Source organism: Mus musculus, chromosome 8 (assembly GCF_000001635.26).
Source record: "Mus musculus strain C57BL/6J chromosome 8, GRCm38.p6 C57BL/6J".
Lineage (NCBI taxonomy): Eukaryota > Metazoa > Chordata > Mammalia > Rodentia > Muridae > Mus > Mus musculus.
Window position 1 is genome coordinate 25,545,997 of NC_000074.6, and position 26,074 is coordinate 25,572,070.

Consider the following 26,074-nt stretch of genomic DNA (forward strand, 5'->3'; position numbering starts at 1 on the left):
CATCTAAAAATGGGATGAAGGCCACACTTGGTGATACACACCTGAGATTTCAACTCAAAAGGCTGAGGCAGGAGGATCTTGACTCTGGATCACCCCGTGCTACATGGCGGTGGGGGATGGGCTGTCCCTAAACCGAACCAACAAAAAAGGGGCTAGTTACCAAGTTTGGTGGCACACACCTTTAATACCAGCATTTGGGAGGCAGAGGCAGGTGAATCTCTGTTAGTTTGAAGCCAGCCTGGTTTCAAGCCATGAAACCATGCATGAGTTTCAAGCCAGCTAGGATATATATAATGAGACCCTTTCTCAGACCAAAAAATCCCAGCAGCCACTGCCGGGGCTCAGTTGAGAGAGTGCTTGCCTGGATTCTTCGAAGCCTTGTGTTCCATCCTCAGCGCCACATGATGTGGTGTGGTCATAAACACCTGTGGTGCCAGCATCCCTCTTGGGTGTTCACTGATAGCTTGGTAGTCCCTGCCTCACAGGGAAAGAAGGAGGGAGCAAGGAATGTCGCTTTTCTACTGTAAGCTTCAGAAGTAATTTGATCTATTTGTGTTGTTGTTGTTGTTGTTAGAAAAAGTCATTTAAGAGATGCAAAGTCTCTAAAGTGGCAAAAAGCTTCATGTGAGGGATAATGAAGAAATGGGTGGGGGGTGGGGGTGGGGGACGGGATCACTGAGGCAGGGGAGAGGAGACAGCTAAAAGACTGGATTTTGTTTTTCAAGACAGGGTTTCTCTGTGTAGCTCTGGCTATCCTGGAACTCGCTCTGTAGATGAGGCTGGCCTCAAACTCACAGAGCTCTGCCTGCATCTGCCTCCTGAGTGCTGGGGCTGATGTGCGCCACCGCTACCCACAGCTCTGGATCCTTGAGGAGGGAATAAGCTGGGGCTGGGGAATCTCAGAGTGTGAGGGAGACGGCAGACAGCGTGTCATCTCTGCTGTTGAGCCGGACTTCTCTCAGGACCTCTGATCTATGGATCTCGGCCAAGGAGAAGATTGTCCGGGCCCCATTGACTAATGTGGATGGCGCTAGAGGTTATCAGCTGTAAGCTGTAAATGACGGGTAAGAAGACAGCTCTCAGCTGTCCTGACTGCTAAGAGCTGAGCTGCAGGGATGGAGGTGGGTGTGGTGGGAGGATAGCAGGGAGGGCTGTGAGGACAGTGCTGTGTCTGCAAGCCATCCATGGGTCATCCCTAACTGTTTAGAACACGCTTCGGGTGAGAAGCAGCGGGGAGGAGCCCAGGACACAGCTAGAGCCTTCTTGTTTTGTGACTTTGCAGGAAGTCTCACAACCTCTCTTAAATGGGAGGCAAAGACAAGGAGCTCGAGCACAAATGACCACGTTTTGTAAGTGTCACATGCAGTGCCAATGATTAGTTAGGGGCATGCCACTGAGGAGGGTACACCCAATTCCCAAACCTGCTCAATTGGAGAAGTTCCTTCAAGTTAAAAACACTGGTTTTGGGCTGGCGAGATGGCTCAGTGGTTAAGAGCACCGACTGCTCTTCCAAAGGTCCTGAGTTCAAATCCCAGCAACCACATGGTGGCTCACAACCATCCGTAACGAAATCTGATGCCCTTTTATGGAGTATCTGAGGACAGCTACAGTGTACTTACATATAATAAATAAATTAAAAAAAAAAAACACTGGTTTTTTGGTTTTGCTTTGTTTGCTTGTATTGAGACAGGGTTTCACTATATAGCCCTGGCTGCCCTTGAACTCACGGAGATCTCCCCGACTCTGCCTCCAGAGTGCTGGGATTCAAGTTGTGTGCCTCTACACATAGCAAGGTAAATGAATTCTTCAGGTATTGTTGAGATTAAGCTGTGAGGTTGGGGGTGGGATGGGCAGGATAAGCCCAGAGCAGCCAGTTTTAGAATCCCATGCAAGAAGATGGGAGGCAACTGGGCTCTATTAGATGAGATTAAAGGGTTGAACCAAAAGCGCTTTGCAGATCTCGGGGAGAAAAAAAAAAAATCAATGACTTTAAAGACATGGTGAAGCTAAGTTGTGCACACACAGTAGCTCATTTATCCCAGCACTCCAGAGGCAGGAGGCTTGTCACTATGAGCTTCATAATAAATGGAAGACCAGCCTAGGCCATTCTGTCTTGATGGGCAGGGGTGGGGGTGAGGGAGCAAAACAAAAGACACAGTGATGTAAATGAAAGGGTGAAAGAGTGAGCTGTGCCCGGGCTTGTGTTCTGAAGAGCCATGGCACTCAGGTTTGGCTCCCACCTCTTTGTAACGCTTACTACACAGGTGGATTGCCCTGTACCTTGTATCCCTCCGGCTGCCTCCATTTCCCCCGCCTCTGAAATAAGGGTACTGATGGGACCCTATTTTATCAGCCGTGGGGATCCAATTAGGTAACACAAGACGAGCTGTACATGGCGCAAGCCCCGCAGCCACAGGATAGTGAGAACACGATGAACTAACTCACAGCCTGGAGAAACCCTCGGCCTGCTGTGTGTGGGTATCTGGTTTGCATGGTTGTGAATGGGAAGCTGGGGGGCGGGGGGGGGGGCAGTGAATGGTAAAGTGCTGTGTAGTACTGCTGCCTCTTCTCTTTGAAGTCACAGGAAAATGTGGGGGTTGGGCATGCTCTGTCCTCAGTCCATGTTTTATAGAAGCAGGGCTGGGGTATGTTTTAATAAATTTAATAAGTTTTTAAAATTGCATTTATTTTATATTAGTGGTGTGTGTGTGCGCGTGCGTGTGCACACACATACACTCGAGCACACGTGCACGTGTTCAGGGACATGTGTATATGCCATAGTGCACATGTGGTGGTCAGAGGATAGTTTGTAAGAGTCAGTTCTCTCTACCACTCTCTACCACGGGAGTCCTGGAGGCAGAACTCAAGTCAGGCTTTTCAGGAAGTTTTCTTGCCAAGTGAGCCATCTTACAACCCCAGGAAGTGATCTTATACCATACGGTGCTGTTCCAGCTCTGCTGATTCCTGTGTCACGAGTGGGCTGCATTGGCGGTCTCCACAGACAGGTGTGCCCCCGAGGATTTCTTTAATGGCTGTCTCCTATTGACTGCTGTACAAGCGGAAGCATAATAAGATTTATATGGATTTGGGCCTCCAGGCTCCGCTCTCCCGCTGATACAGGGCTCATGTCAGAGACCAGATTTCGAGTGGGGAGATGGATCTGATCGACATCCTCAGACCAGAATTAACCTGCTAAACCACTGGATCACTTCCGGCCTGCTCTGGTGTAAGCAAAATGCGGCCCCTCTTGGCTTGTTGAGAAGTTATCCCAATAGCTGAAGTATTTGGGGGTACAAATAGGAAAGGGGACAAAAAGGTTTCATTCACATTTATCATGTTCTTTAACATAAAAGTACTATGAAAAAGATCTCCTTCCCTGCCCTTTATGGCTGATTTCTTGAAGAGGATAAGGTTGACATGTAGTTTTCCCTCCTTCTAGAGCAGTGGTTACTTCGTGACTGTAATTTTGCTACTGTTATTATAGCTGCATGCTTTGATGCCAGTACTGGTTGGGGGGGGGGCGCAGGCGGAGGCAGGCCGATCTCTGAGTTTAAAGACAGCCAGGGCTACACAGAGAAACACTGCCCCCCCCCCCAAGTGTGTGTGTGTGTGTATATATATATATATATATATATATATATATATATATATATATATAATCTTTTTAAAGATTTATTTTACGTATATGAGTGCTCTTCTACATGTACTCCTGTATGCCAGAAGAGGGCATCATATTCCATTATAGATGGTTATGGATGGGAATTGAACTCAGGACCTCTGGAAGAGCAACCAGTGCTCTTAACCACTGAGCCATCTCTCCAGCCCCAAAGATTTATTTATTTTTGTTTTTATGTGTATGGGTATTCTGCCTGCATCTATGTCAGTGCATCACATGTATACCTGGCATTCAAAGAGGCCAGAAGAGGGCATTGGATATCCTGGGACTGGCATTAGAGATGGTTATGAGCTGCCATGTGGGTGCTAGGAACCAAACCTGGGTCCTCTAGAAGAGCAGCCAGTGCCCTTAACCTCTGAGCCATCCCTCCAGCCCACTTAAAATGTTTTTCAGTCAGCTTGGAGGGATGCACTTTTAATCTCAATACAAGGGAAGCAGAGACAGGCAGATCTCTTGTAAATTGGAAGCCAGCTACCTAGTGAGTTCCAGGCCAGATAGGACTACATAGTGAGGTCCTGTCCAAAAAACCAACCCAGCAGTTTTAGAAGACATTGATGTTTGTTTAGTGTGTGTGTGTAGTGAGGCCGGGGGGAGCTCATTCTCTCCCACCACATGGTTCTAAGGCTTGGCAGCAAGGGCCTTGCCCCTGCACCATTGATCTGACTGGTTAGCTCTGTGCTTTAGTTCAACAAGTTCCTATCCTATCCTACCTATCCTGTGCTACCCCATGCTATCCCATGCTATCTCATGCTACTCCTTGCTATCCCATGCTACCCCATGCTATCCCATGCTACCCCATGCTATCCTATCCAGTCTTCTATCAAGACTGGAATGTGGATTTCAGCATTGGCCGAGTATGACCCCCTTTTGCATCCTTCACAACCAGTTTAATGAAAGTAGCAGTTAGCTGTTCTCTCATCGGCTGATAAACCTGCCACACTGTAGCTCCAGGCCATTGGTCTTGACTGAGAAAGTCAAGCTCAGAAGAGGCTATGAATGACAAGTACGTCTTGTCAAAGGAATATGTGAGTAAGTTCCACACAATTCTTAACCAAGGCAGTGAGTTGCTAGTGAGCGTTACCTAGTAACAGGGTCAATGTCAGGACCACTCTAACATACAGGTAATAGTCCAACTTGTTACCTTTCCATGCCTTCCACAACAAAGTAGCTTTCTTTATAGCTGCTTTGTAAATGGGGAACCCATATATCTAAGGCCTCTGCTATCAATGAAGAAAGCCACTAATACTTTACCGCCCCTTGGCTGATTAATGAGTCCTCTAAAAGACCCATTTCTGTGTTCCTGGTGTTAATTGTAAGAGTCAGTTCTGGTCTGGGTTGCTTTCTAGGTCTTAGGAGAAGCAAGGTATGGGTACTTGTCATCACTGAGGGACAGTGCTCCCTGATGTTGTCATCACTGAGGGACAGTACTCCCTGATGTTGTCATCACTGAGAGACAGTACTCCCTGATGTCATCACTGAGGGACAGCACTCCCTGATGTCATCACTGAGGGACAGTGCTCCCTGATGTTGTCATCACTGAGGGACAGTACTCCCTGATGCCATCACTGAGGGACAGTGCTCCCTGGTGTTGTCATCACTGAGGGACAGTACTCCCTGGTGTTGTCATCACTGAGGGACAGTACTCCCTGATGCCCTCTGGTTACTGGCTATGCACCCAAACACTGTTCAGCCATTAAAAAGAAAGAAGTGTGGAGAACAACTCTGACATAGAAGGGCCTTGCTTCTTCTTGACACGGTCACAAAATACCATACAGAGTGTGATCCCATTGACTGAAATACATGGAACAGTGATAGCTAGTATGTGGTAAGGGTGCTGGGTGTAGCGGCAGGCACCTATAATCCCAGGACCTAGAAAGCAGAGGCAGGCAGTCTCTGGGAGTTCAAGGTGCAGGCTTGTCTAGAATGAATTCTAGGATATCCAGGGCTATTGAGAAACCGTGTGTGTGTGTGTGTGTGTGTGTGTGTGTGTGTGTGTCTGACGTCTGTCCGTCTGTCTGTTTGTCTATCTATAGGGTGTGTAGGGGATGAGGATTCAGTTCTATGACTATGGATTTTTTTGAGGCAGGGAGGTAAAATAGTCTGAAATTAGATTTTTTGGAATGGTTTTCTAACTCGGAATATACAGCTATTCTCCCATGTCTGTGGGATCAATCAACCACAGATGGAGAATCTATGGGCAGAATTTTTTTTTTTTGTCTGTCCTGAATATGGATGGCAACCACTATGTAGACTGGTATGTCTGCTGCTGGGATTTTTCTGGCCTGTAGACTCTAACTGATTGAGGCAGGAGAACTCGGGAGGTTATGACTGGTGTCATCAGAAGTCCGTTTTCTGTGCAGGGGGATGGTGCAGTTGTGCAGGGGCATAGCCAGGTTTGGGTGGAGTAGGAAGACAGGGTTGTCAGGAGCCTTTGGAGGCCAAGAGGGATTTGGGCCAAGCAATGGTTGCACCTGCCTTTAATCCCAGCAGGTCAGCCTAGTCTTCAGAGTGAGTTCCCAGACATCCTGGGTTAGACAGAGAAACCCTGCCTCAAAAAATTAAAGGGGGGAAAGGGGGGGAAAAAAAAGAAAGAGGGACTTGGGTCTTACTTTATATCTAGGGTAAGATTTTTTGATGAAGACAGCGACTATGTAAACTAGAGGGTGGGTCTTGGAGTAGTGCTGTCCCAGGATAGCTGCAGCAGTGGGGGTTGGGGGGGGGGGGAGAGAACAATGTAGAAACAAGGATGCTGGTACCCGAGGCTTTCTTAGCTCAGAGATGAGTTTCTTTCCCACATTGGTCAGCACCAGCTAGAAGTTACGACCATGGGAAAGGGCAGGCTGCTGGCTCCTTCCCTTGGGAGCAGTGCCGGTCCGTTCTCTTCGCTGAGTTCTTTGGGAGCTACTGTTTTGTCTCTGTGACCTGTGTGAGTAGACTGCGCGATGCCTGACTCTGAGAATTTGACTTCGCTGTTGTTGACCAGTGGCTAGTGGCTGGTGGGGATCGAGAGCAGCAAAATATTTAATCAGTGAGATCACTTGAGGGGAAATGAAATCGGATCAATAGGCGGAAGGGACGCTTGCTGTTTTCCTTCAGGGTCAAATCCAGGCTGTTTTTCTCCTTTTGGCGAAACCATAAACCACTAAGAATGGAAGGAATAGTCCGCAGCAGCTATTTTTAATCAGCCGTGCGTTCTGTTCCCCTCTGGTGCTCTCCTTGACCAGAACACAAAAATAAACATGTATTAGCTTACTGGTATTCAGATGCTAACTTGAGATGGCACTGTGTTTAGAAGAGAGAGCCCTTAGGTTGATAAACTGCAGTGTGAGCTCCTTGGAAGAAAAGCCATGGTCAACCCCCATGGACCTAAGGCTTCTAGTGCAAAACCAATGGACCACTTCAGAGAGAGGCTCATTAAAATGAGAAGTTAGAGGCTAGAGTGGTAGCTCCTAAGAGGATCAGAGTAGGGAGGGTCCCAGTCTGGTTCCTACTCCCCATGTCACGTGGCTCACAACTGTGTGTAACACCTGCTTTAGTTGATGGGACACTGCTCGCCTCCATAGGGACCCACACCCCACATGCACACGCCCACAGACAGACACAAGCAGATACACACAGTCAAAAATAAGACCAATCTAAAAGAGAGAGGAGCCACAAGGCGCTCAGTGGCCCAGCCTTTTCCCAGCCCTGGCTTCCACCCCAAGCACTGCTAAAGAAGGGATGGGGGTGTCAGATGCTGTGGGGCCATCTGTGCTATACAGTGAGTTCAAGGCACTCTGGGCTATGTAGTAAGACTTTGTCTCAGAAAAACAAAAGTCCCGGTGTAAGTAAAGGTTGGTTACATACCTTGAACCCCAGCATGGAGGATGAAGAAGCTGGTGGACCTCTGTGAGTTCTGGGCTAGCCAGGGCTGCAAAGTGAGACCCTGACACAAGAAGGAGGCCAGATGGTGGTTAGACCTGAGATCCCTGCCAGTTCTAGGACTAGATGGTAAACTCCTAGAGAGAAGCAAAGGGTGGAGTCAGAGCAGGATTGGGGGAGCTGCTTCAGAGTTTCAGGCACACGTGACTTCCGGCACCTAGAACATTCTTCAGAGGAGGAGGCCAGGCCAGCCATTCATTTAAATGTGCAGAAAAAAACCCAGAAAGTTCTTTGCTTCCTCCTTAGCAAAGGGATTAATTTATTTGGTCAGTATGGCTGACTACTGGTAGTGCCAAGAATATGGGTCTTTCTGATCACATGACTAAAGCAGCTCATCCACAGGAGGGGTGGGTGCAGGGGCTGGCCAGATGGCTTAGCGGGTAAGAGCACTGACTGCTCTACCGGAAGGTCCCTAGTTCAAATCCCAGCAACCACATGGTGGCTCACAACCACCCATGATGAGATCTGACGCCCTCTTCTGGTGCGTCTGAAGACAGCTACAGTGTATTTACATATAATAATAAATAAATCTTTGGGCCAGAGTGAGCAGGGACTGAGCGACTGGAGTTGACCAGAGTAAGCAGAGGTCCTAAATTCAATGCTCAACAACCACATGAAGGCTCACAACCATTTGTACAGCTACAGTGTACTCTCATATACATAAAATGAATAAATAAATAAATCTTTTTTAAAAATTTATTTAAAAAAAAGGCAGGATGGGTGCTTTCCATAGTTGGATGTTGGGGGGGGGGTAGGTCTTGTTCTGGTTGAGATACAGAAGGGGATGTGTAAGGGTGTGTGTACCTTAGCCACTTTTCTGTCTCTGTGAAGAGACACCAGGACTAAGGCAAATTAAAGAAAGCACTTAATTGGGGGCTTGCTTACAGTTTCAGAGGGGTGAGTCCGCGACCATCCTGGTGGCAACCATGGCAGCACACGGGCAGGCAAGGCACTGGAACTGCAGCTGAGAGCTTACCTGCTGTCTACAAGTTAGAGGGAAGGAAAAAAGAGAGATAGACAGACAGACAGACTTGGTCTGGCATGGACTTTTGAAACCTTACTCATAGCAATAACACCTCCCCCAACAAAGACACCTCCTCTCACTCTGTCCCAGAACAGTTCTGCCAACCCAGGATCAAACATCCAAAAGCCATTCTCAGTCACACCACCCACAGTGCGACACTGTGTCTCAAGGAGAAAGATGGGGTGCAGGAGAGGGTGAGCCCAGGCAAGCGATGGATGAGGAGGGCTTTATGTGTGCCATGTCTGTTGCCAGAGCAAATGTGCCGTGGTGGCAGCTGCAGGCCTTGGGCCTAACACCTGTTAGCTGGAGGCTCCCCTGAGCTGACCTCTTCCTTGGCTGTCCTTCCCACAAACGCATCTGTGTTGCTGGAGGGCCAGGCCCCCACCCACGCTGAGTCATGTGTACCAAGAGCCCCTGTTGACCAAATGCCTGCTCTCATCTTGGGCATTGGGGTTGCTGGGTTCGTGAGGGGTTGGTTGGCTTGATTCGCTAGGGAGAGGGGTGAGGCCGACTGGGGTGTGTTCTGGTGGGAAGTGGCAAAGAACTGAGCAGCATATGGGGAAGGGGGCATTCTAGAGACGGGGAGACCCTTCCCCTTAGAACAGTGGAAGTTGAAACACTGCTTAATGCTGCTGCTGCGGCTGCTTCCTAACTTTGCCTCTTTCTTCTTTGACTCATGGAGAAGCGGGGTGGAGAAGAGCTGGGGACCTCGGTTTGCCCATCATTTCCGACTGATACACGTTCCGGTCCCCAGCTCTCTTGCCTTAGCTAAGGCCTGGACAGTGCAGTGACCTACGACTCGGCTCGCCCTATGGCTCACCTAACTCCCTTTCTCCTCCTCCTTTCTCCACTTGGCTCTTCCTCCTGGCCCTTGTGGGTGGCTGCTGCAGCTCAGCCCTGGGGAGTCCCTGTGGAAGTGGAGTCTCTCCTGGTCCACCCTGGCGACCTGCTACAGCTTCGCTGTCGGCTTCGCGATGATGTGCAGAGCATCAACTGGCTGCGGGATGGGGTGCAGCTGGTGGAGAGCAACCGTACCCGCATCACAGGGGAGGAGGTGGAGGTGCGGGACTCCATCCCCGCTGACTCTGGCCTCTACGCTTGCGTGACCAGCAGCCCCTCTGGCAGCGATACCACCTACTTCTCCGTCAATGTCTCAGGTTGGTAGCAATGCCCTCTGCCCTATCCCACTCCTCCAACTTTGCTAGTTTGAAAGGGAGGCGGGCTTCCCCTCCATGATCCCGCCCCTACTCTGCTTCAGAACTGCCGCCCACTAACATTGCTCCCTGCCCGCTGCGTGGCTTGGCGCTCTCGGGTTGACCGGGTAGGGCAGACGCCAAGCTAAGACCTACCTCAGAGGTGATTATGAATGCTCGGGGGTGTTAAGACCCTGTCATTTCTCCAGCACAGCAGTCCAGAGCACGCTAAGTGGGGCTCGCCAGCTTCATCTTGTCAAGGCCTAGGCTTAGTGATTGGGACCTGAGAACATATAGTAAAGTTCCTGCTGTGGTTGGAAGGACTCAGTACGGTTTGCTGCCGAGTTCGGGCTTTGTGGGGAAAACCTGTTGCCTAGCAACCAGGGAGCGAGCCTAGAACTCTCCTTGCTGGGAATATGCTTCCTGTAGAATGTCAGTTTCCCAAAACCAGCGTCTGAGGAAGAGGCAGGAACTTTTCCTTGTGCCATGATGGGGGCTTGGTACCTCATTCCAGTCACCATTTAGAACTTGTCCCCAGATAAGAAACATGTTTCTCTAGTTCCCAAGAGTGGCAGTCTCTCCACTAGAGAGACCTCTAGTAGATATCAAGACTTTTTTAAAAAAAAAATAGGGTGCATCCCACCTGGGCTGGTGAGATGGCTCAGCGGTTGAGAGCACTGACTGCTCTTTCAGAGGTCCTGAGTTCAAATCCCAGCAACCACATGGTGGCTCACAACCATCTGTAATGAGATCAGATGCCCTCTTCTGGTGTATCTGAAGTCAGCTACAGTGTACTTATGTATAATAATAAATAAATCTTTTTTAAAAAATGAGGTGCATCCCATTTTCAGAGTGAAGTATCTCTCTACACAGCCCTGGCTATCCTGCAACTCACTGTGTAGACCAGGCTGGTTTCAGAGTCTCCAAGATCTGCCTGCTTCTCCCTCCCGGGTGCTGGGATTAAAGAAGCTACTGAACATAGCCTGTATTTACACAAAGTGCATCCCATTTGGGGAGTGAGGCTAGCTATAGCCGGCATAGTAGTGTACACCTTTAGTCCCTGCACTCTACAGGATGTATGTTTTTGAGTTTTGTTTTTGAAGCCAGCCTTGTCTACATCTCTACATCATGAGACACCCTGTCTTAAAACATCCACCAAAAAGGCAGCTCTGGGGCAGGAGAGATTGCCCAGCTGTTAAGAGAGCCTGACACTCTTGTAGAGTGGAATTGGTTGCCAGCATTCACATAGCTTGTTTACAGTTGCCTGTAACTTCAGGTCCTGGGGATCTGGCACCCCGTTCTGGCCCACCCGCCTTGGGCTCCTGCATACACATGGGACATACTCACACAGGCTCATATAGATACATATAAGTTTTAAAAACAATAAGACATCTTTGGGGGAAAGAGAGAGAGAGAGAAAGGAAAGCAGGCAGCTCCAGCCCTCAGGAAACTCATTCCAGAAGATTCTGATTGCAGGCTGGTCAGCCGGAGGCTTTAGAAGTAGCCTCAAGGCCCAGGTGTCTAGATCTGCCTGGGTTTCTCAAAGGCTGATGTCCAGAGAATACTGATTCCTCAGCTGCTGTTATGGATACCCAAGTGGTACTGTTAGCTGAGTGGCCTTGGTGTATAGGCTGGAATTAAATAAATTTGGGGGAAAAAAAGGAGCTGGCCCTGATAGAGCCATCTGAACTTTTAGGCAGAAGGCAGTGCGCTGGGGCCGGGATGAGCACTGGAGCACACAGCTCTTAAACACAAACTGTCACTGAGGCAAAATTCAGGAAAATTGGGAGTCCTTATGGGACGGCTGTTGCGTTATCCATGTCACCGCGTTGACCGCAGTGAGGTGGTCTGTCTAGACAGGGCGAATGCTGTTTGGATGGAGGTCTAGACGCTCCTCAGTCCCCCTCCTTCCTCTCACAGATGCACTCCCATCCTCGGAAGATGATGACGACGACGATGACTCCTCCTCGGAGGAGAAAGAGACGGACAACACCAAACCAAACCGTAGGCGTGAGACACTGTTTTCTATCTTACTGCCTTCGAGACTGGGAGCTGGGACTTAGAGGAAGGCCTGGCTAAAGTGGGAGGAGAGAGGCTCAGAGGGCCTGGGGGCCATGGTGCCTGGTTGCTGCCTCTCTAGAAGACCTAGGGTACTTACTGAACAGGTAGACGGGAGGCATGGGGTCCTGCCTGGGCCCTGGCTTCTGAGCCTGGCCGCCCCTGCTGCCCTCATTCGTCTCCTTTGGCTTTTCCTGTACAGCTGTAGCTCCCTACTGGACATCCCCAGAGAAAATGGAGAAGAAACTGCATGCGGTGCCCGCTGCCAAGACGGTGAAGTTCAAGTGCCCGTCGAGTGGGACACCCAACCCCACTCTGCGCTGGTTGAAAAATGGCAAAGAGTTTAAGCCTGACCACCGAATTGGAGGCTACAAGGTACGCGTGTGTACATACCAAAGAAAAGTTAGAGTAAGGCGCTAGAGCGGGGACTGGGATAGCAAGTCTCTATTATCTGCTATGATTACTTTGGGTTTTGTTGTTGTTTTGGTTGCCTTTGTAAAGGTGAGATTTTGTTGTTGTTGTTTTAGTTTAAAGTTTATTTTATAATGGTTTCACGTGTATGTATGTGTGTGTGTATGTATGTGTGTGTGTGTGTATATATGTATGTATGTGCCACATGTGTGCCTAATGCCTACAGAGGTCTGAAGAGGGTGTCAGATTCCTGGGAATTGCAGTGTTTTGATTTTTACTACTTTAGAATTTTTTTATTTGCGGGAGGATATGCATATGTGGAGATCAGAGGAAAACTGGGAGGACTCAGTTCTCCTTCACCTAGGTGGGTCCTGAATATCGCTCTCAGGTCAGCAGGCTTGGTCACAAGTCCCTTTCTTTACCAGTTGAGTCACCTTACAGGCCACCATTCACCCTCCCCTCCCTCCCTCTTCTCTTCCTTTCTCTCTCTCCCTCCCTCCCTTTGGTTTTTGAGACAGGGTCTCACTCTCTCCTTAGCTCTGCCTGGCCTAGAACTCACTATGCAGACCAGGCTGCCCTCAGGCTCACAGAGATCCACCTGCCTCTGCAATCCGGGCCCTAGGATAAAAGAGGGGCGTGTGCCACCACGACTGGTCCTCTTGTGCACTTTTAAAGGACCTTTCTCAGGACCGATTCCTGGAAGTGGAATTGTCAGATCCGACGGGGTAGATCTGTTTTAAGCTCTTAGTGCCCATAATCCATTTCCCTCTCTCCCATGCCTTTCCCCAGTGCTTCCGCTTCCCTGTTGGGTGTTAGAAGCCTGCACTGTTGAGTTTCATCTTCAGCCCCCAAGTCCTAAAAGGAAAAACCAGTCACCTTCCGTAACAGAATATTCGAATGACAGACTCACTAGACATTTGCCAAGAAGTACAGCTGGGTGAACACGTTTGTGTTGCTTTTTGATACCATTAGGCACTTCCTATGCTGATAAGCTGCTTCCTCTCCCTCCGGGGGGTCAAGTCCTTTGTATTTGTAGGAAGAACATTTTGATGAGAATCTCTTCCTTAGAGATCTGATGAGTCTCCAAGGTCCCCAAATATGTCTCTTTTCTCATACCTTTTTAACTTTTTTTTTACTGTGTTCCTTCTCTATGTGCCCCAGACTGGCCTGAACTTCCATTGCTGCTCCTGTCTTAGCCTTCCATGTGCTGAGATCACAGAGATGTGCCACCATGCATGGCTGTTCATTGCTCCTGTATAAGAAAAGTGAGAGGGGATGGCTGGAGAGGCAGCTTAGTGATTAAGCAGATAGCACTCTACTCTGGTCCAGAGGACCAGAGTCTGGTTTCCAGCACTCACCTCGGGCAACTCACCACCACCTATAACTCCAGCTTCAGGGTTTCTGTGGACACCTACACTCACATGTGCGCGCACACACACCCACACACACCCACACACACACACACACACACACACACACAATCTTTTTCTTTCTCTATTCATTATTAATTATTTGTTCTCCCCGCTCCCACCCCCAATCAGGGTTTCTCTGTGTAGCTCTGGCTGGCCTAGAACTAGCTCTATAGATCCGGCTGGCCTGGAATTCAGAGATCTGCCTGTCTCTGCCTCTTGAGTACTGGGATTAAAAGTGTTCACCACCACCAGTTCTTTTTCTCCTTCCTTCCTTCCTTCCTTCCTTCCTTCCTTCCTTCCTTCCTTCCTTCCTTCCTTCCTTCCTTCCTTCCTTCCTTCCTTCCTTCCTTTTTTAAAGAAAGAATATGGGGAAAGCTTTACCTGGCCTTACTTACCAAGTCCTTTTGTTTGCAAGTTAGGATTTTGTAACCACATCTGAAGGCGACTGTCAAAGGGCAGCTGTGGTAAGCAGCCTGCAGGGGGAGCTCCTCCATGCAAGAGCACGGGAAGGAGGAGGACGGGTCTGACCAGAGTCAACTAGAAGCAACGGGGGTTTCTGTGTGATATTTATGTGCATTCATTTTGTGTGCACATGCGCAAGCAATGGCGTGCACATGGAGGTCAGATGACAACTTTCAGGAACTGCTTGTCTCCTCCCACCACGTGGGGCACGTGCCTTTATCCACGGAGCCATCTTGCCAACCCTGAGGAGATAGCTTGTGAAACTTGCCGCGTCAGGCATAGGTGTGAAATTCACGAGCACGGAGAGGATTCCCAGCTTAGGAGAATTGGCCAAAGGCGCGTTGGTCCAGCTCCCCGCTGCTCCTGAACGCTGCTGTGAAGATGGCCAGCGTCTTCATGGACCTTGTCAGTTTTAGTTTGCAGGAAGGATTCTGAGTGTGACTAGACCAGGATCTAGTCCTGTGCTTTGTGTGGCTAACAGTGCAGCACTGGCCGTATGTGCGGCTCTCGTCTGCCCTCCCCCTGCCCCCAGGTCCTCAGCAAAGCCCCTTGTCTGTGCCCCACAGGTTCGCTATGCCACCTGGAGCATCATAATGGATTCTGTGGTGCCTTCTGACAAGGGCAACTACACCTGCATCGTGGAGAATGAGTATGGGAGCATCAACCACACCTACCAGCTTGACGTCGTGGGTAAGAAGGCTAAGTGGGCAAGAGGCAGGCAGAGGCAAGGGTGGGGCAGGAAAGGGCAGCGGAGGAGGCTGAGGTCCTAGGATGGGCTCTGGACATTTGGTACTAAACGTCCCGCTTTGAACTTTACTTTCTGTCCCCCCTCCCCCTTCTTCCTTCTTTCCAGTTTGAGATATGGTCTCAGACTTTAGCCCAGACAGCTGTGGAACTCACTGTATAACTCAGCCTGACTCTGAACTCATGGCCATCCTCCTGCTCCAACCTCTCAAGTGCTAAGATTAAAGGCTTGGGCCTACCTTAAGCCTTACTTTTTTCTTCCTCCCTCCCTCCTTTCCTTTCTTACTTCCCTTCCTTCCTCTTTCTCTCTCTCTCTCTCCCCCCCTCTGTCCTTCCTTCCTTCCTTCCTTCCTTACTTCCTTCCTTCCTTCCTTCCTCTCACAGGTTTGCCTTAAGCCTCACTTTTCTCCCTCCCTTCCTTCCATTTATTTATTTTTGAGACAAAGTATCTCTATGTATCCCTGGCTACCTGGAATTTACTATGTAGATCAGTCTTCCCTTGAACTCACTGGAGATCTGCCTGAGTGCTGGAATTAAAGGCATGCACAACTGTTCCTGGCTCACTTAAAAAAAAATCATTCATTAAGCAACAGCTACTTTACACTACATGTCTAGGAAGACACAGCTTGATATAGCAAGGAGAAATGCAGCCCAACAGTAGCTGTTGCTTAAAGAACACCACTAACGCCGGGCATGGTGGCGCAAGTCCGTGCCCCCTGAACTTTGACCTTTGTGTCTTTGCAGCACAGGTACCATTAGAGTATCTGTATAAGCCAAGTGCACATTCTGGGGTGCAGAGGCCAAGTGCCTTGAAATGTAGAATCGCCATTCTGTCCACTTGGTGTAGTATCCTGGAAGACAGGGGAACACCATGTTGCTCATCTCAGGGCTCTGATTGGAAAGGTTCTGGGTCTTCTGCTCCAGAGACGGTGTGGTCCAGCACCTCACAGTGAATACCTGCCTTGGCATTGATGTAGCCCAGGCAGAAGATTCTGATCTCAGAGATCTGGGAAGGGTCTAAGATGCTGGAATCTGGGGTCGTGTCTCTATTTAGACAAGAGACTTGGTTGTGTCCAGAAATGTGAGTGCAGGACTAGAAGAAATGGTACCCCTTCTCTCAAATCAGGTTCAAAGGGCAGGAGTTTAGCAGAAGCAGTGGGAAGGATACTGTAGGTCAGTGTAGGCCTCACCACTGGCCAGTGAAGAGTCTGACATGCCTGTCCTCTCTGTGCCCCCACAGAACGATCTCCGCACCGACCCATCCTTCAGGCAGGGCTGCCTGCCAACAAGACAGTGGCCCTGGGCAGCAATGTGGAGTTCATGTGTAAGGTGTACAGCGATCCGCAGCCTCACATTCAGTGGCTGAAGCACATCGAGGTGAACGGGAGTAAGATCGGGCCAGACAACTTGCCGTATGTCCAGATCCTGAAGGTACTCTTAACCTCCTTTCTTGGCTAGTTTGCTGGGAAGGTGACCAGGTGTGCCCTGGGGCTCAGTGCCTGGGATTTGAGTTCAACTTTACCCATAAGTCACATACTATCTCCTAGTAGGGATCTGGCCACAGGCTGGTGACAGCAGGGGGCTGGGGTGGGGTGAACTGGGAACAGAGGGTGGAGTGGGTGACGCTGGTGGCTGGTTCCTGAAGAGCTTTGAAGTGGCCCAGGATCTTGGGTCAGTTGTTCAAGGAAGACATTGAAACTCTTGCTTGCTCGTGGACCCGGGACCACAACCTTCCAACAGCAAATGTTTCCCGGTGTCTTCCTGCTTGTTTTTCCTAAGTTCACAATGCTTTTGGAGAATGGAGGCCCACGATAAGGGTGCTGCTTAAACAGATGGAAAAGCAAATGGCACCCTATAAATCCTAAGCCGCTCCGGGAGTAATGGCATTCTCTTCCTTTTCCCTCTCGCTCCCAGACTCGAGTGCCCCATTAATCCAGGGAGCTAACTGGCCAAGTCTCCAGTGAGTCTTGCAGCAGGAGTAACCAGAAGTTAGACCTCATCCTCCCCTGCCTTGGCTGGCCTAGAGATTTACTGGCTGTCCCTTTCTCTCTGCCACTGGAGCTGAAAACGTTCTGGAGGAGAGGGGGCCAGCTCTAGCTTTGGGCCTTTTTGAAGCTCGTTCTTCAATTACGAGTTCCCGTCCCACCCCGGTCTTGGAGGAGGGAGTGTAACATATACTGAGTGTTTGCTTTGGGACAGTGACCCCTCCTCCGACCCCCTCCTCTTCTTTCCTCCCTCCATTTCCCTTTTCCTCCCCTTCCCCCCCTCCTGTTTTACTATTTTAGCTCTTCATCTCTATCCACTCTCATTAGCAGTTTTGTTTTTATTTTTTTGTCCCACTCAGAAGAGAAGACTATGTAGGTCTCAGCGTCTCCCTTGCCTTGACTCCTCGGGCTGGAAGTTACCGCCCAGGGGCATAGTGTGGTCACATCTCAGTGTCTGCCCAACTGACTGGTGTGTCGTTGGTTTATTCCAGCATTCGGGAATTAATAGCTCGGATGCGGAGGTGCTGACCCTGTTCAATGTGACAGAGGCCCAGAGCGGGGAGTATGTGTGTAAGGTTTCCAATTATATTGGTGAAGCTAACCAGTCTGCGTGGCTCACTGTCACCAGACCTGTGGCAAAAGGTAATGGGGAGATGGACGGGACCCTGTACCGGGTACTTGATTTAGGCTCCACACTACTGGGGCAGGTTGGGAAGTCAGTACCAACTCTACCTTTCTCCTTCTGTGTTCCTAATGTGCCCAGAGCCATGGAAAAATCCCTGGCTTGGGAGGCTGGTTTGGTTTGGTACTATGTTGGTTATCTGTGGCTCCCTTTGTGCCTTATGTATATATGTGTTTCTCTCTCTCTCTCCTCACCCTTTTTTCTTCTATGTGTGTGCGTTTCTGTGTATAAGTACTTGTGCCTGTCTGCGGACTTGTGAGATGTTAGGAATGATGTTTCTGACTGAAGTTTTTGATAGTGACAAAAAGAAGGGGCCAGATATTCTCTCTCAGACCAGTATCTGCACGTTGTGCGTGCATGTGTGCGTTTTCGGGATGCTCTGGGGGCTGCTTTTCTTTCCTTGCTGTCCCGTCTGTACCCACTGATTCTCTTTACCTAAAACCAAACAGCCCCCTACCTGCCAGGCCTCATTTCTCCATGCTGCCCACCGCCCGCATGCTTGGCTGGGCCAGTGGCTGCCAGCGTCTGGTGAAGGGTCGTAACCAAGCCGTCGTCTCCTCAGGTCTGCCGGAGAGCCTCCCCTCCAGAGCCTCGCTGTTTTCCTCTAACAGGTCTCGCTGGCTGGTGGTGTGGTTTTTTTGCCTTGTTGCAAAGGAGATGCTGGGGAGCGTTTCTTCTTCTGGTTTTGGTCCCCTCCTCTGTCCCCTCCGTTTCTCCGCCTCTCGGAGGTCTCATGTCCCGGGCTTGTCCATTTTGCTTCCGTCGTCTCTTCTAGACTGCTGGAGTTAATACCACCGACAAGGAAATGGAGGTGCTTCATCTACGGAATGTCTCCTTTGAGGATGCGGGGGAGTATACGTGCTTGGCGGGTAACTCTATCGGACTCTCCCATCACTCTGCATGGTTGACCGTTCTGGAAGGTATACAGTGCACTGGTCCTTTCCGGGTCCTGCCTTTTGCCATGGGAGCAGCGCATCCGTTACAGGGCTGGGGAGAGGCAGAAAGGGACGGCTCCCGTCTGCTGCGTACCCTTTTCTGCTCTGGCTTTGAGGGCCATGCAGGGGGAGTTCCTGGGTTTTCAGGAAGTGACGCGTCAGCCTCCCCTTGCACATGTACATCTGGCTTTCTCCCTGGTCAATGTAATGCATGCGTGAGCCCTGGGTTTACCTTGCAGCAGGGCTTTCTAGCACAGGCTCCTTCCATCCTTGGGTACAGCATCTTCCCTCATCCATTTGGTACAGAGGCTTTGAATGATGGGGTCTTCTTTAGCCAGTCCCACGGAAAGCCATGGGCCTCTCCTCCATGAATACATGCCAATAGGAGCTTACTACGGCTTCCCTGGAGTATTGCTGGCCCACTCTTCATTCTGCTCTGCACTTTGATTGACGTGCCAGGATAGCAAACCTGAGGCCTGTCTTAGCCATTCAGGACATCTGGAAGTGCCCATTGGTCCTCTTAGGATATCCCTCCTGGCCTGCCCTCCCATGTGAGAAGATCTGTGTCAGTGTGCTACCCAGGAAGGAAGGACCCTGTGGCCTTGCCGGGTGGTGGGCTGGTGACCACAGGCTCAGTATGGTCTTACTTGCATGTGGCCTGAGAGCTGCTCTTTCTGTGGCCGCTAAGTGCATACCTTCTCTACTCTTCCCTTCCACCTTGCTTGCCCAGCAGTCTCCCACACTGCCGCTAGCAAAGAAGCATCCTATCTCTACCATCGTCTCTGTCTGTTTAGTCAGTGCTCCCTGTGAGTCTTCATTTCCTGACAGTTGATGGGCGGGGCGGGGCTGGGAGGGGAGGTGGATGATGGACAGACACCAACAGAATACTTCCCTGTGGTCATCAGCTCTGTTGTTTCCTTGTTGGGCTGGGAGGACTCCCAAGGGTATCACTTCGGCTGGCTGAGGTTTTAAAGGGAGGACTGTTGGAGGAAGGCTGCATGCATGCAGGACAAGGAGGTTCCAGTAGGCAGACAATGTTTCTTACGCTGAAGGGAAAGATAGACTGACTAGCAAGTGGGGATGAGTGTGTGTCTTAGCTGGGATCACTATGGCAGCAGTGAAACCCCGAGATCAGCTTGGGAAGGAAAGAGTGCCGGCTGCAACTTGGCTTGCTCAGCCTGCTTGCTTATAGCACCCAGGGCACCTGGATGGCACCACCCACAATGCACTGGGCCCTCCCCCTATCAATCACTAATTAAGAAAATGACCTACAGGCCTGCCTACAGCCTGCTCTTATGGAGGCATTTTCTCCAGTGAGGTTCCCTCCTCTTGGATGACTTTAGCGTGTGTCAAGTTGACAAAAAACTAGCCAGCACTGTATGAATTCTAAATAGAGGTAAAAGAACATAGAAAAATGATTGCCTGGCCCCCATCCCATTTCCTTACCTTTTAAGAATCCTGTGGGACCATGAATAGATTTCTTTTCTTCTTCTTCTTCCTTTTTTTTTTTTTTAAGATTTATTTATTTATTATATATAAGTACACTGTAGCTGTTTTCAGACACACCAGAAGAGGGCATCAGATCTCATTATGGGTGGTTGTGAGCCACCATGTGGTTGCTGGTATTTGAACTCAGGACCTCTGGAAGAGCAGTGAGTGCTCTTAACAGCTGAGCCAACTCTCCAGCCCCATGAATAGGTTTCTTAAAAACATGTTTTTTCACCTAGAGACATATTTAGACACTATATTTACTCAGCCTGTGTTTTAGCTATTTACTGACCTGATCTAACAGAGGTGACGGGTGTTTAGTAATACATGAGATGAGCATTCATTAGAGTCCCACTCTGTCATGTGCTTTGAGGACTATCTGGTCTCTAGGGCATAGCAGCCTGTTTCCATATGATATGTGTGTGCAACATATATGCAGGGTCTTTGGTGCCCTTCCAGTCCAGTGATCAACTATGCAAGTTGGCTCTGGAGTTAGTGAGTGAGTGTTGGGCTTGTTTTGCAGGATAGTCTAGGTTGTATGTACCCTCTATGGGGTTTGAGTTTAAGGATGTTTAAGGATACTTCAGAGGTCCCAAGGTCCTTTGATGCCAGGATCCCAGGGGAGAGGGGCAGGTGCTGGGTTTCTCATGGGGCACACCTCTCGTGAGTGAAGCTTCCCCCCAGCCCCCATGACCTGCTGACACACTGTCCACACTGACCCAGCCCTGGAAGAGAGACCAGCTGTGATGACCTCACCGCTCTACCTGGAGATCATTATCTACTGCACCGGGGCCTTCCTGATCTCCTGCATGTTGGGCTCTGTCATCATCTATAAGATGAAGAGCGGCACCAAGAAGAGCGACTTCCATAGCCAGATGGCTGTGCACAAGCTGGCCAAGAGCATCCCTCTGCGCAGACAGGTAACAGAAAGTAGATGGGGGATTTGCAGGCTCACCACTGTCTTGCCGCCTCCTCTTCCTGGGCCTCTGGGGCCCGCTCCCTTTCCTACCCTCCTGGTTGGCTCCTCATCTCCCACTTTGGACTTCGCTCCAACTTCTGGACCAGACACATTGGAATGTTATAAACCAACTCTGGCTCTATGCCTGTCCACCCTGTACCCCAGCCACAAAGACCTCCCTCTGTCACCTGAGACATGGTGGGAGGAAACGGGTTGGAAGGTGCAGGCGTGTGAAAGATTAATCCTTCCTCAGAAGAGGGCTGACCCAGAAAGGTGCCTTTAGGGACTAGGAATCCGTAAACCCGAGGTGGAGCGTTTTTTGCAGAGTGGTGGGGACAAGAAAAGAGCCGTTAGTTCTGTTAGAAAACAGGAAGCTCACCGAGGTCTGTTTGGTGTGCTCAGTGATCAGGTGAGTAAGATGGAACCCAGAAAGACTTTTTGTTTGTTTGTCTTTTAATTTTTTTTAGGACAAGGTTTCTCTGTGTAGCCCTGGTTGTCCTGGAACTGACTTTATAGACCAGGCTGGCCTTGAACTCAGAGATTGCCTGCCTCAGGGCCCCCCACCCCCACCCCACCCCCCACCCCCGCCAGCACTGGGACTAAAGGTGTGTGTGCGTGCACCACCAAGCACCTGGCTATGGAAGGACTTTTTTTTTTTTTTTTAAAAAAAAAAACTTTTATTTATTTTTAAAGATTTATTTATTTATTTTATGTATATGAGTACACTGCAGCTGTACAGATAGTTGTGAGCCTTTGTGTGGTTGTTGGGAATTGAATTTAGGACCTCTGCTTCCTCCGGTCAGCCCCACTTGCTCTGGTCAGCCCCGCTCATTCAGGCCCAAAGATTTATTTTTTATTATTATACATAAGTACACTGTAGCTGTATTTAGACACACTAGAAGAGGGTGTCAGATCTCATTATGGGTGGTTGTGAGCCACCATGTGGTTGCTGGGAATTGAACTCAGTACCTCTGGCAGAGCAGTCAGTGCTCTTACCCACTGAGCCATCATCTTGCCAGCCCTGGAAGGACGTTTTGATGGTAGAAATTCCTCAGTCAGAGCTTCTGCCCTTATGGGGTTGGTTGGTTGGTTTGTTTGTTTGTTTTTTTTTTTTTCCGCCACACTGTTAGGTATGGAAATAAGTCTGTCCAGTGGTTAAAAAACCAAGCTGGGGGTTTGGGAGGAGTTGGCTACCACTTCACCCTCTCCTTGCTAGAAGGGTGACCCCACTCTTCCTTACAGGTGTCAGCTGACTCCAGTGCATCCATGAACTCTGGGGTTCTCCTGGTTCGGCCCTCACGGCTCTCCTCCAGCGGGACCCCCATGCTGGCTGGAGTCTCCGAATATGAGCTCCCTGAGGATCCCCGCTGGGAGCTGCCACGAGACAGGTAATATTGCTGTAGTTTTCCATTGCGGATCCCAGTTTCGAGAAATATTAAAATGAACCGCCAAGTTCCTGCGCCAGCAACTCTTCGCCCCCACCTCCGCTGCCTCCATAGCTAAGCTCCATGTAGCGTCCGATCGCAGTCTTCCCTTCCCAGCTCTGGTTCACTGCCTCAGTGCCTGCCACCCGTGCCCTCTCAGCCATAATCCCGCTGTGGTCGGTGGTCCCATCTTTCAGTAACCCAGTAAAGCAAAACTCTAGAATTAACAAGGCAGATTTATATATCAATAAATTTTCAGTTCACAAGATGCCCACACAATCATTTCAGAACCAACTGGTAAGTGATACAAGCTGCCCACCTAGATCAGACAAGTTATCCCAATTATTCTGTCCCTATATGATATTTATAACTACCTGTTGCTATTTGAAACCACGCGGGATCAGGATCTTCTTCCTGTCTGCCCGCCTCCATCTTGGCTTCTCCTCCCCCTCTTCTGAGTGGCTCTCTGTCTCTGCAACTCTTCGCTCTGCCCCCCTTTTTTCTGTCCAGCAGGCTTCCTGCTGCACTAATATTTTAATGTAATTGGGCAGAGAAAATCCTGCCACAGTCACCCTACACCGCCCCCCCAGGCTTTTGTTCTGGCCGTTCTGTAATTTTCCACCGCAGACCCCTCTTGCAAGAAATATTAAAATGAACTGCCAAGTTCCCATGTTGTTGTGTATGCTAAGGCCTTCTAGGCAGTGAAAGTACATGAGATGTCTTTAGAAATAGCTTCGCTATTTCCTGCTCTTGGCTGAGTGGTGTACCAGGAGAAACAGGGTTGAGCTGTCCTATAAAAGCTTGCTCTGGGGGGCTGGAGAGATGGCTCAGCAGGTTAAGAGCACTGACTGCTCTTCCCAAGAGGTCCTGAGTTCAATTCCCAGCAACCACATGGTGGCTCACAACCGATGCCCTCCCCTGGTGCATCTGAAGACAGCTATAGTGTACTTATATACATAAAAAAAAATATTAAAAAAAAAAAATCTTCCGGGTGATGGTACCACACACCTTTGATCCCAGCACTCAGGAGGCAGAAGCAGGCATGTCTGTCTACCCTGCATTCAGGAGCAGAGGCAGAGGTAGGCAGATCAGATCTCTTAAGTTCAAGGCCAGTCTGATCTACAGAGCAAGTTCCGGGACAGCCAGGGCTACCCAGAGTAACCCTGTCTTAATAAATGGAGTTTGGGGATGTTGATCTTTACCAGCCCTGACTGTCATCGCACGTTTGTCCTGTCCTAACTGTCACTCACTGTTTATCCCCCACTCAAGACTGGTCTTAGGCAAACCACTTGGCGAGGGCTGCTTCGGGCAGGTGGTGTTGGCTGAGGCCATCGGGCTGGATAAGGACAAACCCAACCGTGTGACCAAAGTGGCCGTGAAGATGTTGAAGTGTGAGTGGAACTCCTGTGTCCTGTAGAGTCGTCTCTTTCCTTTCTAAGCAAAGTGGGGTCTGGGCCTAGTCGAAAACATCCTATGATGCAGTCACGGCTCACACTGTCACTACCGGAGCCGAGGAGGATGTAGCAATATACGTGTTTAAATCTCACCTTGCTTCTTAATGTTGTCCTGGGCCCAGGTGGTCCTCTTAGTCCCACAAACGGGCTGATTTTTCTTGCAGTGTCTCCAGCTACCCTCAGTACTACATGGTAGTAGTGGCTCCTGGGAGGGAAGTGGGAGGAAAGAAGGGAGTCCTGGAGAAAAGGGGGCTCCTCCGGGATCCGCTTCCCCCACCCCACCTCACCTCACCCCGCTCTCTGGTTTGCATGGGAAGCCGACGCAACGGAGAAGGACCTGTCGGATCTGATCTCGGAGATGGAGATGATGAAAATGATTGGGAAGCACAAGAATATCATCAACCTTCTGGGAGCGTGCACACAGGATGGTAGGCGGCTCCTGGGGCAGCTCTGGCCTCTGGGCATCGGCTGAGAAACTGCCTTGCCAGGGGGGTTGATGCGTTGCTCAGGAGCTGGGCCAGCCTGATTGGCATTCATTTAAGGTTACTTACCAACACCCAGATTCACAGTGTGAAAGGGACAGTAATGTTAATAGAGTCTACATTAGGGCACCTACCCTCAGCTTCGCTTGGGAACTTTCTGGCCTATACTGGGAGGGAGTCTTCTTTTGGATACTTCGGGAAGAATGGTTTTACCTGTTCCCTTCTGGAGGCGGCAGGGAAACATTTACACCGGGCATGGGAGACAGTGGACTATGGCATCAGGAGGAGGGGCCTCCATTAGGCGCAGCTCCCCTCCCTGACCTATTGCCTGACCTGTGGTGTCTCTCTCTCTCTCTCTCTCTCTCTCTCTCTCTCTCTCTCTCTCTCTCTCTCTCTGCTCTCAGGTCCTCTTTATGTCATTGTGGAGTACGCCTCCAAAGGCAATCTCCGGGAGTATCTACAGGCCCGGAGGCCTCCTGGGCTGGAGTACTGCTATAACCCCAGCCACAACCCCGAGGAACAGCTGTCTTCCAAAGATCTGGTATCCTGTGCCTATCAGGTGGCTCGGGGCATGGAGTATCTTGCCTCTAAGAAGGTGTGGAGACTGAATGCATCCTTCCCCGCAAGAGGCAGGGTGGGACTTTATCCAGTTAGCACTCCAACTTGTGGCTATATCGTCCACACCGGCCTTGATTCATGGTCCTTCTGCCTCAGTCTCTCTGGTGCTGGGATGTTAACACGGGCTACTATATCTGTCCCCAGCTTACACCTGTTAATCTTTAGAGCTGTGGGTGCATGGAGCTTGGCCCCTTGTGTTGTGTTAGGTTTTCAGAGTTAGGAGAGCCTTGTGGTCTTGGGATCAGATTGAATTAGGTTTGAGTCTATGTAACCATTTTCTGCGTAGACTCGGGCAGATAGGCCTGAAATTTATAATTATTCTGCTTTGGTCTCTCAAGGGCTGGGATTATAGATTATAGGCATGTGCCACTGAACCCAGCCTTGTATTTCTTTTTTCTTTTTTTTTTTTTTTTTTGGTTTTTTGAGACAGGGTTTCTCTGTAGCCCTGGCTGTCCTGGAACTCACTCTGTGGACCAGGCTGGCCTCGAACTCAGAAATTCGCCTGCCTCTGCCTCCCAAGTACTGGGATTAAAGGCGTGCACCACCACGCCTGGCTCAGCCTTGTATTTCTTTTTCTTCAATTTTAATTTTAATTTTTTAAAAGATGCATTTATTTGCTCAGTGGCGGTGGTGCAGCCTTTAATCCTAGCACTCAAGGGGCAGAGGCCAATCTCTTCAGTTTGAGGCCAAGCTGGTCTACAGAGCAAATTCTAGGACAGTCAAAACTAACAGAGAAACCTTGTCTCGAAAAGCTGAAAAAAATATTTATTGATGTATTTTATGTATATAAGTGCTCTACTTTCATGTACATCTACATGACGAGAGGCCTCAGATCCTGTTATAGATGGTTGTGAGCCACCACATGGGTGCCGGGAATTGAACTCAGGACCTCTGGAAGAGCCTCCAGACCACTCTCTTCTCTCCAGCCCCCATATTTCTTCAGATACAAAATAAGAGTACTTATTTCTACATAGTAGAATTATTGTGACGATAAAATTAACTATGTCTGTGAAAATTCTGAGCACGGCTTCAGTGCTTGAGCAGGCGTGCCCGGCCAGGGAGGGCGACGCTCAACCCACACACCTCACAGACCTATCATGGGCCCAGGTGGTCTGCTTTGGAGGTACGAATCTAAAAGCTAGAGGTT

The 26,074-nt window shown here is 49.7% G+C and overlaps 1 protein-coding gene and 1 long non-coding RNA gene across 4 annotated transcripts in view; one reads left to right on the top strand and one right to left on the bottom strand.

Moving 5' to 3' along the window:
• The window catches only part of Fgfr1 (fibroblast growth factor receptor 1), a 56,960-nt gene that overhangs the window by 27,238 nt on the left and 3,648 nt on the right, over nt 1-26,074 (top strand). The window contains exons 3-13 of one of the 3 annotated variants that reach the window (NM_010206.3): nt 9,512-9,778; nt 11,735-11,824; nt 12,075-12,247; nt 14,724-14,847; nt 16,142-16,332; nt 18,344-18,488; nt 20,715-20,917; nt 22,192-22,337; nt 23,643-23,764; nt 24,145-24,255; nt 24,714-24,904. In NM_010206.3, coding sequence (NP_034336.2) covers nt 9,512-9,778; nt 11,735-11,824; nt 12,075-12,247; nt 14,724-14,847; nt 16,142-16,332; nt 18,344-18,488; nt 20,715-20,917; nt 22,192-22,337; nt 23,643-23,764; nt 24,145-24,255; nt 24,714-24,904 — 1,763 coding nt within the window. The remainder of the gene's footprint in view (nt 1-9,511; nt 9,779-11,734; nt 11,825-12,074; nt 12,248-14,723; nt 14,848-16,141; nt 16,333-18,343; nt 18,489-20,714; nt 20,918-22,191; nt 22,338-23,642; nt 23,765-24,144; nt 24,256-24,713; nt 24,905-26,074) is intronic. The other 2 variants (NM_001079908.2, NM_001079909.2) reach the window with 2 other exon arrangements.
• Nucleotides 2,677-10,087, bottom strand: Gm16159 (predicted gene 16159). The gene is made up of 5 exons (NR_110510.1): nt 9,971-10,087; nt 9,442-9,636; nt 8,483-8,580; nt 7,523-7,674; nt 2,677-3,049 (listed from the first exon to the last, which is right to left on the bottom strand). It is a non-coding gene; the product is annotated as a predicted gene 16159 (long non-coding RNA).